Source organism: Micropterus dolomieu, linkage group LG12, assembly GCF_021292245.1.
Source record: "Micropterus dolomieu isolate WLL.071019.BEF.003 ecotype Adirondacks linkage group LG12, ASM2129224v1, whole genome shotgun sequence".
NCBI lineage: Eukaryota > Metazoa > Chordata > Actinopteri > Centrarchiformes > Centrarchidae > Micropterus > Micropterus dolomieu.
Window position 1 is genome coordinate 12396844 of NC_060161.1, and position 12783 is coordinate 12409626.

General features: G+C 40.9%; 1 protein-coding gene across 2 annotated transcripts in view; it reads right to left on the reverse strand.

The window, feature by feature from the left end:
* fgf11a (fibroblast growth factor 11a) overlaps window positions 1–12783 on the reverse strand; it is a 102755-nt gene that overhangs the window by 73774 nt on the left and 16198 nt on the right. Inside the window, exons 2-3 of one of the 2 annotated variants that reach the window (XM_046065086.1) lie at window positions 8199–8227; window positions 7720–7739 (exon numbers count right to left, since the gene is read on the reverse strand). The exons of the other annotated variant lie outside the window; for it this stretch is intronic. Coding sequence (XP_045921042.1) covers window positions 7720–7739; window positions 8199–8227 — 49 coding nt within the window. The remainder of the gene's footprint in view (window positions 1–7719; window positions 7740–8198; window positions 8228–12783) is intronic. 2 annotated transcript variants of the gene reach the window in all.

Sequence of the window (12783 nt, forward strand, 5' to 3'; positions counted from 1 at the left end):
AATACATTTCTCTGTGCATTTATTTGTTTCTGGCTTCCTGTAAATGGTCTGAAAGTCAGAACCATCCAACAAATGCTTTGAACCATGGTTCACTTTGATCCGGACCGGGACTACCTCTTTTCGTCAGACCAAATCTCATCTGCTTGGTCCTGACCGTGGTCCAGGAGAGGTTTCACAGCTAAATAAAAACATTTGGCTGTTGACATTTTGAGTTTAACGAAGTATGCTATGTTGATATTCACCTTCTCAACAGTCATTTTCGGGTATCTGTTATGGATGTTTGTCTTGTGTGTGTTCATGCGTGTGTGCGGCTCAAGATCCTGTTACTCTTCAGTAGTTCATAAGCAAGACGAGAAACGTCCACGAGCACACACGCACAGGTCACGACAAAAAATAGGTCATGACACTTTGCTGATGTCATTCTCTTTTTCAATTGTCTCCCATGAGAGCCCAAACTAAATTCATGTGACACCGGATGCTTTGAGGATGCCATATCCATGTGTGGGTATGTGCATGTGCGTGTAATCATAAGCAATGAGTGTATGTTTGTGTGGACGTCTGGCCGTGAGAGCCTGCATGTTTACATATCCACCTGAGAATACCTACACACGTGTCTCTATGCATTTGTGCTTGTGTGTGTGTGTGTGTGTGTGTGTGTGTGTTCTTGGCTGAAGCTCTGACAGAGATGGATGAGGCAGATTCGGCCCTTCAAGGGACTTGCGTGCTTTTCGCGTCAGTCACCTATGACCTCAGCAAGGCTGGCAGTGGGGGACACGCTTTCCCGCTGTGCATTAGTTAATGACCAGTTGCTGTCTCCCTGCAAGACTCACATACACACAGGTGGGTTTCTCATCCTCAATAAGAGAAAGTATGTGTGTGTGTGTGTGTGTGTGTGTGTGTGTGTGTGTGTGTGTGTGTGTGTGCGTGCGTGTTGGAGCAGATGGGTAATGGGCTGGAGGGAAGGGTGAATCGACAATGACTTGACGAATTTAAACAACCCAGAAGGACTCTTTGCTCACTTCTTCACTTGGATCACATCCAGAGTCGCTAATAGAAAGAGGACGAATCAATTTGCTTTCACATTATTATCAGACACTCTTCACAGCTCTACGTGTGGAGGTTTTAAACATCAGGATATCATTAGGAAATTAATTCTGATATCTTGGTGTTAGGCTCAGACTGACAGTATTTTAGGCTGACAAAGATATTGTGTGAAGTTCTATGGTACACTTTTGGTATGACTTTTTTAAAAATATAATAATAATAATAATAATTTAGTATTTTCACATGTCTGTTAAAGGGTAAGATTGGCCATAATCTATTAAGGTCTCTTTGCCATAGAGCTCCATTACTGTCCAAAAACACACCAATGAGACACACCGGTGCTCTGGATGACATTTTCCATAAAAACCATAACCATAAACAAACACAAGGTAGTTTAAATTTACCTAATACCACATACACGTCTGTGTGTAAATACTCACAAGATTAAATCAAATGTGGAATAATCTTTAGCTTAAAATAGTCCCCAACAAAGGCACTACTTCCTCCAGCTTTAGCAACGTTTGCTAAAAACACCAGTGCTCGGCTGTTTTGGGAAATTTACTGAGCTTTTTTGAAAACGAAACATACATTTGTGACCTGTTTTTAAAATGTATGTTTTGAGTAGAAGCCAGTGGGCACGGTGCTAAGTGCCACAGGATAAAAAGATACATAGAATATCAACATCTTAATGTTTTAATAAAGGTTATCTTACAGTAATAAAGCAAATCTGAATACTGGGGCGGCGGAGGGAAAAGAGAACAGCAACTGAAAGAAAGAGAGATTGAAAGGATGGCAATGATAAAACAAAATAAACATGATTCTCAGTTTTATTGATACAGTCTCCACAGTGAAAGAGAGAGCGTGTGTATTTAGATGTTCGGAGTTTGTGAGGAGAAAAAGTGATATATAGAGAGAGAGAGATACAGAGTGTGTATGTTAGAAAATAGGAAGGAGGAAACTAAAATTGACAACTGAAAGTGAACTTGGGAGCTTTGAGTGTGTGTGTGTGTGTGTGTGTGTGTGTGTGTGTGTGTGTGTGTGTAGGCGTGAGGCACAAGCAAGGAACAGGGAGAAAGTGTGTGTTTAAGGCCCCTACGTCTTAAAGGTCCACTGCACCTTACACTGTGTGTGTTGGTTCTAAGTAAAATATGTGGCATTGATAAATTTTGTCTACGCCCACCCACAGCACGGGCCTCTCCTACGTCTGCACCTTGAATATATATATAACGGTGAGACCCAGCCATCAACTCCCATTTTTCTTCAGCACTGAGCTGTCTAAAGAGCAGAAGATTTGTCTAAAGAGCGAAAGACTTTCCAGCCAGGAAACAAGAAGAACAATGTCTTCCAGCAAGCCGGCGAGATGCTGCTACAACCGGACGGGTGTGTGGAGTCTGCCACATGGGCTACATCGTGCTGGGTGATCTATGTCCCCGCTGCAAGGTGTGCCTCGAACCGGAGCACGCCAGCCGAGCGTTCACTCTCGGTTCGCACTGCCCGTTCTGCGCCCTTCTCCCCTCTGAAGAGTGGCGGCGCCGTTGTATATATACAAGGTGCAGACGTAGGAGAGGCCCATGTTGTGGGTGGGCATAGACAAAATTTACCCGTGCCGCGCAGACGTGCGTAGGGGTAAACCCAATAGCGATGGCCTTAGAGGGCTGCGCCTATACTCATAGAATCTGGAGTTACAATGCGTAACTATAGTTCTTTTGTTTTCTGCTGGCATTTTTAGATGCAAAGCCTCTCTATGAGCAATACTTGAAACTCACACACACTCACAGGATCACCATTAGCTAGTTGTTTGCAGGAAGTGAAAGGCAGAAAGGGCCAGATGGAGGAAAGCCCGTACAATGCTAGATATTGTTTGCTCATTGTGTAATCCCAGTCAAGACGTGCCACATCTGGAATTGCCAGCTTCATTCTTAAATTATGGCTAAAACCTTGACCTTTGAGTACTAAATTACATGGGACGAACAACCCGAAAACATAAAGCTAACGACGACCCCGAGGCATAATAAAATCTTGGTTGCAATCTGGTGTCAGACTGTAGGAGGGATGCCAGTTTGTGAGGAAATCTTAGTGCTATGATGTAAATAGAAAGAAAGACGATAAGGAAAGGGAAAGAGACTCTGACAAACAACGTGTAGGTCTGAGAGAAAGAGAGAGAAGAGACCTCACTTCTCCTAGCCTAATTGCTTCTCTTTCCTCACACTGTTCTCTCCTCTCATCTCTAAACATATGGAGTGAACACCTCTCACCTCCTTTCTCCTCTCCTCCTTCCTTTGGCACAGTGCTGAGCCAGCACTTCGGCCTCCTTCATCCTTCTCTCTCTCATTCTCCCTCCGTGCGCCTCGCTCTCGCTTCTTCCCTCTCTCTCTCCAGGCCACAGCAGTGAAACATGGAGCACAATGCTAATCAGGCTCTCGCGCTGTGCGTACACCTCGCTCTCTCTCATGCGCTCACACACAAACATGCGCGCATGAGATAGAAAACCCCATCTAACGAGTGTCAGGAGTCATAAAAAGAACCGAACTTTGTCTCGCCTTTTCCTCACCCTCTCCCCCATACCTTTCTCTCTCTTTTTTTTTATTCGTTTTATGTCAGCGTCAGCTCCCAGATGAGGCAATCAACAGCCATGGAACTATAATACAGGATTTTTTTCTTCAGGCCATATCCCTAATACTGTCATGTAGAGCGTGGTCTGTGATATTTTCATCTGCAAGCTGAACAACAATAGTGTCATTTAAGTTTTTATTTATTTATTTATTTTTTTTGGATGAATCAGTTTGCTTCTGGGTTGAAACACAACATCCTACCATTCATTTGCTTTTATTTCTTTATTGTGAATTTTGGCTCTTTCTTCATGTGCACATCATTTATTTATTTTTGTTATTATAGGTATTTTTTCTTCCCAAAACAGGGAAGAAAGAAGTAATATAAAGATTGAATGAAAAGGACTTTGACGTCTGTAAATCACCATTCCAAACTCTGCCACAAAGGTAGGTCTTATTAGTTTGCAGTAGTAGTCCCAAATTTCCGTTCAGCCCACTGATAATGTTTTGAAACTTTCACAGCCAAGTTTCAAAACATCACTTGTGATTTGGGAACGCCATAAATTCCCATTTCTTCCCCATTCTGATGCTCGGTTTGAACTTCAGCAAGTTGTCTTGACCACGTCTACATGCCTAAATGCATTGAGTTGCTGTCATGTGATTGGCTGATTAGCTATTTGCAGTAACGAGTAGTTGGACAGGTGTACCTAATAAAGTGGCCAGTGAGAGTATATTCCGGGGATATAAATATCTCTGATGTCCACTCATAGAATAAAGAGGCTCCTTATCTCCAGAACTTGCCTGAGAATCATCGTGTTTTAAGTTTTCTTCAGCAGCAAAGAAATCCAGTGACAGTTGTCTGCACATCAGTGGGTACACTGGAAACAGGAAGTGTTAGCAGCTAATTAGACAAAATATAAATATGTAAAGGTCCACAGCTAAATACTGACTACAAATAAATTTAATATTATTTTGCTGTTATTCACAGCTTCATTTACACTGATCTAAACTGGCTTTTGCTGAACTTCAGTTTGACAATAATTGCAAACCCAATTTTAAAGGCTGTTAGAAACACTGTAGCTGGGACATGATTGGCTCCAAAATACATGAACGTAAACTGGCCATGCAGCAAATGCGTTTTCTTTCATGACATTAAAAGATTCGCCTGGGGTCTTGAGAATTTTTTGTTTTTGCGTCCAACATGGGATTGTGTTCAGCCACAAACAAGGACATAGGACATACAATAGATTGTGTGTGTGTGTGTGTGTCCTGCAGCAATTGTGTTGCATCTTGTCACCAGATTCTGTATGACACTTCTAATTAGGCTCTCAGCGACAGACAGGCCACACAGCCAGACATGTTTCACCCACACACACACACACACACACAGCCTAGTCACACACACTGCCTGACTCAGATGGTACCACATCGTCAAGATAGGAAACACCCTGGGTGCTGTGGCAACCTAAGGAGCACCATGGGACCGCCGTGCTGCGCATCACCACAGGCAAGGAGTCTACTGCGATGTGTTTTCTCCCAAATCATTCTCCCTCTCGCCATCATTCTCTCTCCCTCTCTTTCTCTCTCTCTGTCTCTCTATCTCCAATCTGTGTCTCTCTCACTGTGTAATCATATCATTTACACCATAGGCTCCCAATCTAATCTCATGCACCGGTACTCTTTAATTAAACTGATTTGCAGAGACTCTCTCTTCCAGTCTGTCCTCAATGCATTCATACCATACGCATACCAAAATACACACACACACACACACACACACACACACACTCATGCAGTACATCCTCATTCCACTGCGTTTCTTGTTGGCAGCTCTGCAATCACGCCAAAATGCCACGCAGTTCACCAAATGTCACTCATAATTATTTCCTGATCTCATTAAAGCAGCTGTTCCCCATCCAGCACAATCACTCTTAGATCGTGGACACCAAACAGTGACGAAGCGACAATAAACAGCCCACCAGAATGTCCTGAAATGACACCTTGGGGTGGGTGGAATCAAAGTCAAATTTTCACTGGCTGTTGTTCATGCAGTTCATCTGTCAACGGAAATTGAACTTAGAGAGATGGGGTTATCCCCGCAAAGCAGAGTGGGTTTTAGTTTTTAAATCTGCTGCAGCTAGTCACAGCAACAAGAGAAAACACACACATACATATTTTGTACAGTAGCTCCTGTGCCTGTGAGTTTAATTTGCTGCACAGAGATAATAGAAGAAGTGAAGCTACAGTGCTCTCTCATTCCTGTTCTTCCTCTCTTTATAATTTCCTCTTTGTTCACCTGCTTATCTACCTCTTCCTCTTTCTCCCACCATTCTCGTCTCAGTTCTGAGGGATTCAATTTCCCTCCAGCCAGTAAACTGCACTATAATTATACAAGCTACTTTATTGAACTGGATGGGGATAATTCCCTTTATGCATACAGAGACGGGCCTCTCATTAAAACCCACCCGGGCAACCCCATCATCTCCAGCCGGCCCGGTGATCTTCCTCCTACATCTGTCCATCTGTTCATCTGTCGTTTTTCTTCTCCCAGTCCTCCCTTTAGTAGCTGTCTTCTTCCTTTTTTCTGTCAGCAGGTCAGCTTGTCTGACTCGGTGCTGGTGATTCTATTTATTGCCGTTGTGTATCTCCATTGCGCTGCAGCAGAGCAGGGCTGCCTGCGAGGGTACAAAACCTCTGCTAAAACTTAGCACACAGAGCTTGAATTAGGTTTAGAGGAGGCTGTTGCATTATTCAAGACGATGAAAGTAACGAGGTACATTTACTGAAGAACTGAAAGACTTGTGGGGTGATTTACTGAGACGTTCAGGTCCAAGATTTAGCCAGGTAGCAAATTCTGTCCTGAGCATGCATGCTGTACGTAGTGTGCTGAAAACAGTTTTCCTTTGGTACATGTGAATCACATTTTGTGTCTCAAAATATCCCCCCGCACACACAGAGGTAAAAAAACACAAAAAAAGAATACATAGAAATGATTTTTGTGACATTTTACTATACAATTTGCTCACTAAAATGAAATGAAAATAACTTTAATATATAGCAAATCCTGCTGTCAAAAGAGGTCTGATTGTTGCACATTTGAAGTAACTCTGATTTCAGTTCAAACTTATTTCGCAGATATCACTACAAAAACATTCCATAATGTATAAGTAGGTATTATTTTAGTGTTATTGACTTAATTTATGACTAAACATAAGATTTTCTCTGAATGGAGAAAACAAAAGTGTAACACTGGCTTCTACAGAGAGCATTATAATGAGTTATTTATAGCCTTAATGTTACTAGGCTAGCAGGTTTCTTCAAGTCTATAGTATTTTGTCAGCTCTAACAATGTTTCATTATCCCAGTTTAACCTACAGGTTTTAAAGTATGTGTTTAAAAAGACAGGAAAATGCTAAATGTAGCAGACAAAATTATTCTGACCGCTTTAAGATCCTGTCTGGTGAGTTTTTGTGACTGATACATGGTAATGTGAGATTTACATTTTGCCTTCATTAAAACTTTTCAGGTTCCACATTTCAAAGAGAAACAGCTTCCAGACAGACAGACAGACAGACAGACAGAGTCCCCTTTATGACAATATGATGATGCTTCAGGGGAACTTCCCAAAAGACTAGGAGTGTTTTCTATCTTCAAAAAGTCTTTGGGGTCGTCTTGTAACCCTGGTCGTCTTATGTTTAGGCCAATTTGGTAATTATATAAATCCCCACTTGTGTGAAAGATTAATTGTGCATTGTTTAGAACAAACAAAATACTTGACCTGAAAATGCTACTAGAGGAAACACTATTGGGTCATTAAAATCAAAACAGGTACCGGTAACACCTTGGGATCATCAATGCGCTCAGTGCATTAACTGGTAACTTTGATGTTCCACGTTGAAATTTTGAATTGTTTGGTGACACATTAAGAAAGGTCAGAGGGGGACCATGAATATCCACAGTAAAAATTCATTGCAGTCTAGCCAGTTGTCGTGGAAATATCTTCGACCACAGTATTGGACAGAGTGACCAACCTCACTACACGGATTCGAAATTACAATTTAACAACACTTTACCATTACAATTTATGAATATCTTAACAACCAAAAACCCTATTAAAAAGTGATACTTCATTGAGACCACCCTTACCTACAGCAAAGTCAGAGGTTAAGGTCAAAATCTCTTTCTGAAGGACACTTCAGAAGAGCATATACTTCCTAATAGGGTGGCTTAACTGGAGCTTATTTAAGATTATCTTCTAAAATCTTCAAGAGCCTGAGATTCTTTAGCGGGCGACTTAATTGATGGAAGAGTATGCAAAGAATCTGGCAACCCACTCACAGATCCACACCAACATGTAAAGCCATAATGACTGTCAGGCTGATCATTACTGTCATGCAACAGGAAGGCAAAACATGACTAATTGCTTCCTTCTATGGTCCTGGGAGATTTACTGTGTACATGAATGATGGCTTCTAGAGGGGTAGAGAGGAGAGGGAAGGGAGGATGACAGAGAAGCGGGTTCTCAATAAGTTGGTCAGCTTTCCCATATTGCTTAGCTCTCTCTCATTTTCTCTGTCTTTGGTTTAATTGGAGAAAATGTGTGGCGCGATGGAGGCGGTGGTGGTGGAGGGAACCTTCAGCCATTTTGTCTATCTAATTGCTGCGGGTGTTGGAGTGGGGTTTTTGTAATTACAGTTAAGTCAAAGACCCTTTAGGCTGCTGGAGGACTGAGTGGAGAAAAGTTGAGAAATGTGGAAATGGAAAGGATATTAAACGCTTAAATTTGAAGGGTAATAAAAGCTTTGCAGTTGTAAAAAATATCACCTAACAAACATATGGTGCACCATGAAGGTATAGTGAAGACCTTGATGTACACAAAATGACTTATAATTAGAACAACAAGGTTAAATTATCATAATCCTGTAGCTTAGGTGAAAGTGAAAGTCAAGTATAGCTGACTTTCTACTAAAACTCAACACTGTTGTAGCTTGAGCAGAAACTGTTAACCATAACATAGCTGTCATCTGGCTAACTAGCAAACATGCTAATATAGCAAACACTCAACAGACATGGCTACATTTTGAAACTGAGTAGCCTTGGTTTCCTTTAATGGCCACTCCAATAATGCTCAAATTGTATTGTAATGAATGAAAAACATTTGTACAAAGTCACTGTACTTTTGTAAATGTAAAAATGTAGGCTAACTGTAATATCAGCTGTAAGAGGATATTAAAGGATAAAGACATCTGTATTTTTCCAACTTCAAATGCAGGCTTAAAAAATCCCAATCCCTTAAGAAACCTTTGTCTGGCTTTACAAACAAAATGTCAATATTTTTCAACAGTGGGGGGCTAAATTTAGGAAGCTCAATAGCCGCCACTAAAGCTGGCTTGTTAGATACTTTAGCCATGAAGCTAAGCATCAGTAACACGCTCATACATAAAAGCAAACTAAGACTGATCACAAATTTGGTTTTATTTTCATAGCTGTTGCCAAAGTTTGGTTCAAGTGGTTATCATAACATTATACTCACCAGGGTAATTGTTGAGATCTGGATGGGAAAACAGAGCAGAACAGTATAATTATTACTCAAATGCTTGACTGCTCGTGTGTCTTGCCTTGTGGGATGTATTTTTAGCATTGCTGCTATGTTCGGAGATCTCATAAATTACCTTGGTGAATACAGTTTTATCGTAACTGATAAATCTAAAAGGCTACGGATATGGAAATAAAACCGAAGTTGTATTAAACAGCAGTTTGCCTTTAAAAATGTCTATATATACACCGATTGAGTTAAATTAATATCTGTCACCCCATATTGAATATTGAATGCTGTAATTGTACAGTACGTGATTTATATCTTCATTTATAAGCCATAACCGAGGCAAGGAAGGTCATTTTATGGCTAAATGTATACTGTATGTTAGGCAAAACCAGGATACACACATGGGCTGGCACAAAGAACAAGCCAATTCTCAAAACAGTAGTCTAACTATTCTACAACCATATATGCTATAAAGACTATTCTGACCAATAAATACATAAGGGACTTTTAGGGTAGATTGCCAAGATATATTTAGCATTATCAATGTATAGTCACTTGTTCGACTCTGTCTGGCATTGTTCTGCAGGTGATGGAAAGTACTTTTGCTTTTGGACCAATTACACAGCAAATAGCCTGTTTGGATGTCTAAATTCAGACAAACATTGTGTGTGAGATCACAAATTGATTGTCACTTGACAGCCTCCAGGCTGGACATCATGTTGACATTACAGATTACAGTATGGGCACTGCAACTTCAGGCTTCCAGAGAGTGAGCATCCAAGGTATAAGTAAAACTTATGAGTATTAAATTGAATGCCAATCCCTTTCAAATGGCATCCATCGAACACAACAATATGTCGGTGTTAAATCCATTTCCACGTTCCAAGGTTTTAGTCTTATGTGTCTGTTTCTGTACAGCTTTCCTGGCATTTGAGTCCACATAACTCTCATTTGAAAAAATGATTTACAGCAGCTACTGTATGAGTAGCAAAGTGTAAAGCAGCACGAGTTCAGCTTCATCTGTGCACGTGCCACAAGTCCAGTAGCATAGTTCGGATCAATCTTTTTCCATTGAGGGAGAATAACTTCACAGCAGCAAACTCTCCTTTTTTCTTTACCGCCAAGTCAGTGTTTCCCCAAGTGACTCAGTGCACGCAACCCCGGGTCCCTGTGAACTTCACACGTGCTCAAATGTAAACTGTGATTCGCGCACACACACACACTTGAACTTCCTATGTCACATCCTCCTCTCTCTGACTGACACTTATCTAACATTTATACTTCCGCTGAAAGCCTTACATAACACAACACGACCCTCAGGGTGTGTGTGTGTGTGTGTGTGTCTGAGCTGGTGTGTCTGAGCCTTGAGTGTTCACTTTACCTTGACTTGTGGTAAATGGAGGACTACTCTATATGTATAAGTTACGCGCAGCTTATACTGCTGTGTAATAGGTAAACTTTAAGGTGGCTTCCTTTTATGTGACAGCTTTTGATCCAGCCTGCGGGCACTGGTGAACAGTCTTACTTTTGTAAGAACAGCGATCTGTAAGATATAAACATTCCCACCCTCCAAACACCCCAAGTCCTTGTCCTATTAGTCATGCTAATTCTAGCTGGAGGACAACTAAATGAAAATTAAAAGAGTAGAGTTTTTTAGATGTTTTTTCCTTGCTATTGTGAATTTTTCAGCTCAGATTTTTTTTTTCAGAAATTTCAGACACTTTTTCCACTCACATTTATCTTAAAGGTTCAGTGTGAACATTTTAGTGAAATCTAGTGGTGAGGGTTAGGATTTCAAACAATGGCTCAGTATGCATTCACATGCTCCTCTGTTGGTCCCATTCCCTGAGTTGTAAGGTCTTTATACACCACTGAAAACATAGTAATGTATATTATATTGCATTTCTGTCAGTAGATCCCATTTAATATTTTCATTCTCTGTAATTTTCAACTTTATTTCCCTGCTGTAATTGTTCCCTAACAGGATATTATTAGGGATGTCCCAATCAATTTTTTGGTTCAGATCCTGATCCATGTGTTTAATAATAATCTGACAAAGAACAAAAAATAATATACATAAATAGAGGAACTGTTTAATTACATAATAAGTAGCTAGGTTAAATGTCTACACCAGGGGTCGGCAAATTTTTTCAAGCCGTTACGTGGCAGGCCAGAACATTATTTCAAACCCATGGATACTCATGTGCACATTTAGCTCAGTCAGTAGAGTGCGGGACTCCCGTTGGAGGAGCTGTAAGATTGATCCCAAAATCTTGCTGACTTTTTTTTTCTCCCTTGTTAAACAAATTGATTTGCCTATAAGGATACTTTTTCACATGCTCGCAATAAAGCATGTGCCGGAGTGTGTGTGCATCCCGGCGTTTGATCCGCATTCAAAAACCTATGAACACTAATTTTCATTTCATGAAAAATTCTCCCGCTTTTATTTTGGAGGCACAATCACTTAAGAGGAAGTGACTATGTGAGTAACTGTTGCTGTCATGACTGAGCTATATTTCAGCACCAGCCGCGTTCTGGCCAGTGGGCCGCCTTTTGCCGACCACTGGTCTACACCTTTGTCAAATCAAACCAACTCAACCATATCAGTCCCAAGCATGAAAAACATCACAATGGCCCACAAAGATTAGGTTGCAGCCCTGTCTTGCTGCTGCAGCATTCTCGCTTGATAGTGGAACAATTAAAATAAAAATTGTCCCAATTAGTCACTAAGACTAAGAGATTTTCACTGAAAGGTGATAAGTTCACACACCCGTATGTATATTTCCATTATGTGTGAGTAGAAAGTTAACTAAGTTATTTTACCAACCAGACCTTTATAATGGGATACATCTAGGTTTTCAACTTCTTGTGGGCAAGTTAATCCTTTCATTAAAACATGACTATATGGTAATCAATGAATACATAATGCATATGTGTGTGAGTGAGTGTGCGGGAATGTGAGTGAGTGTGTGTGTGTGTGTGTGTGTGTGTGCACTGACTAATGCAGAGATACTGTCTTTGAGGGTACAAGGGCATCGCTAAAAGCCCTCTTTATGCAAATGGAGTGGAGATGACAGTGTGTATGTGTCACAGGCAGGACATATCTCATAATGATAACTTATCTCAGCCAGCAGATACGCCTGATATGGAATATGAGAGACACACAGAAACTCTCTGTGCCTCCCCTCTGTGCTTCACACACGCTATGCACACAATTGCACACGATCTCCCTCTCCCTCGTTCTCTCTCTCTGTTACATGGAGTGCTCATTAACAAATTTATTAATGGCCTCTTAATTATGTCTGCTTATCTTCTTCTAAAGCACCGGCACTGCCCCCCAGACTCCAATCTCATCTTGGCTACAAACACACACACACACACACATAATATATACATATTTATATCCTCACACTCTGTTCATACATAACTTATGTGTGTCTCTCCTACCCACACTGAAATCTTCATGACAAACAAACACACACTGAATTACTGGCATTTTTCAGACTAAATAATCTGATGAAGGCTCATGAAAGAAATGAATTGACTTCAGCTCCTTACATTTGTTTTTTTGACTTCCTCTCTCCCCTGCCTCATCCCCTCTTCCTAACTGAGCACTTCTTTCCCATGACTATCTCTTCCCCTTTT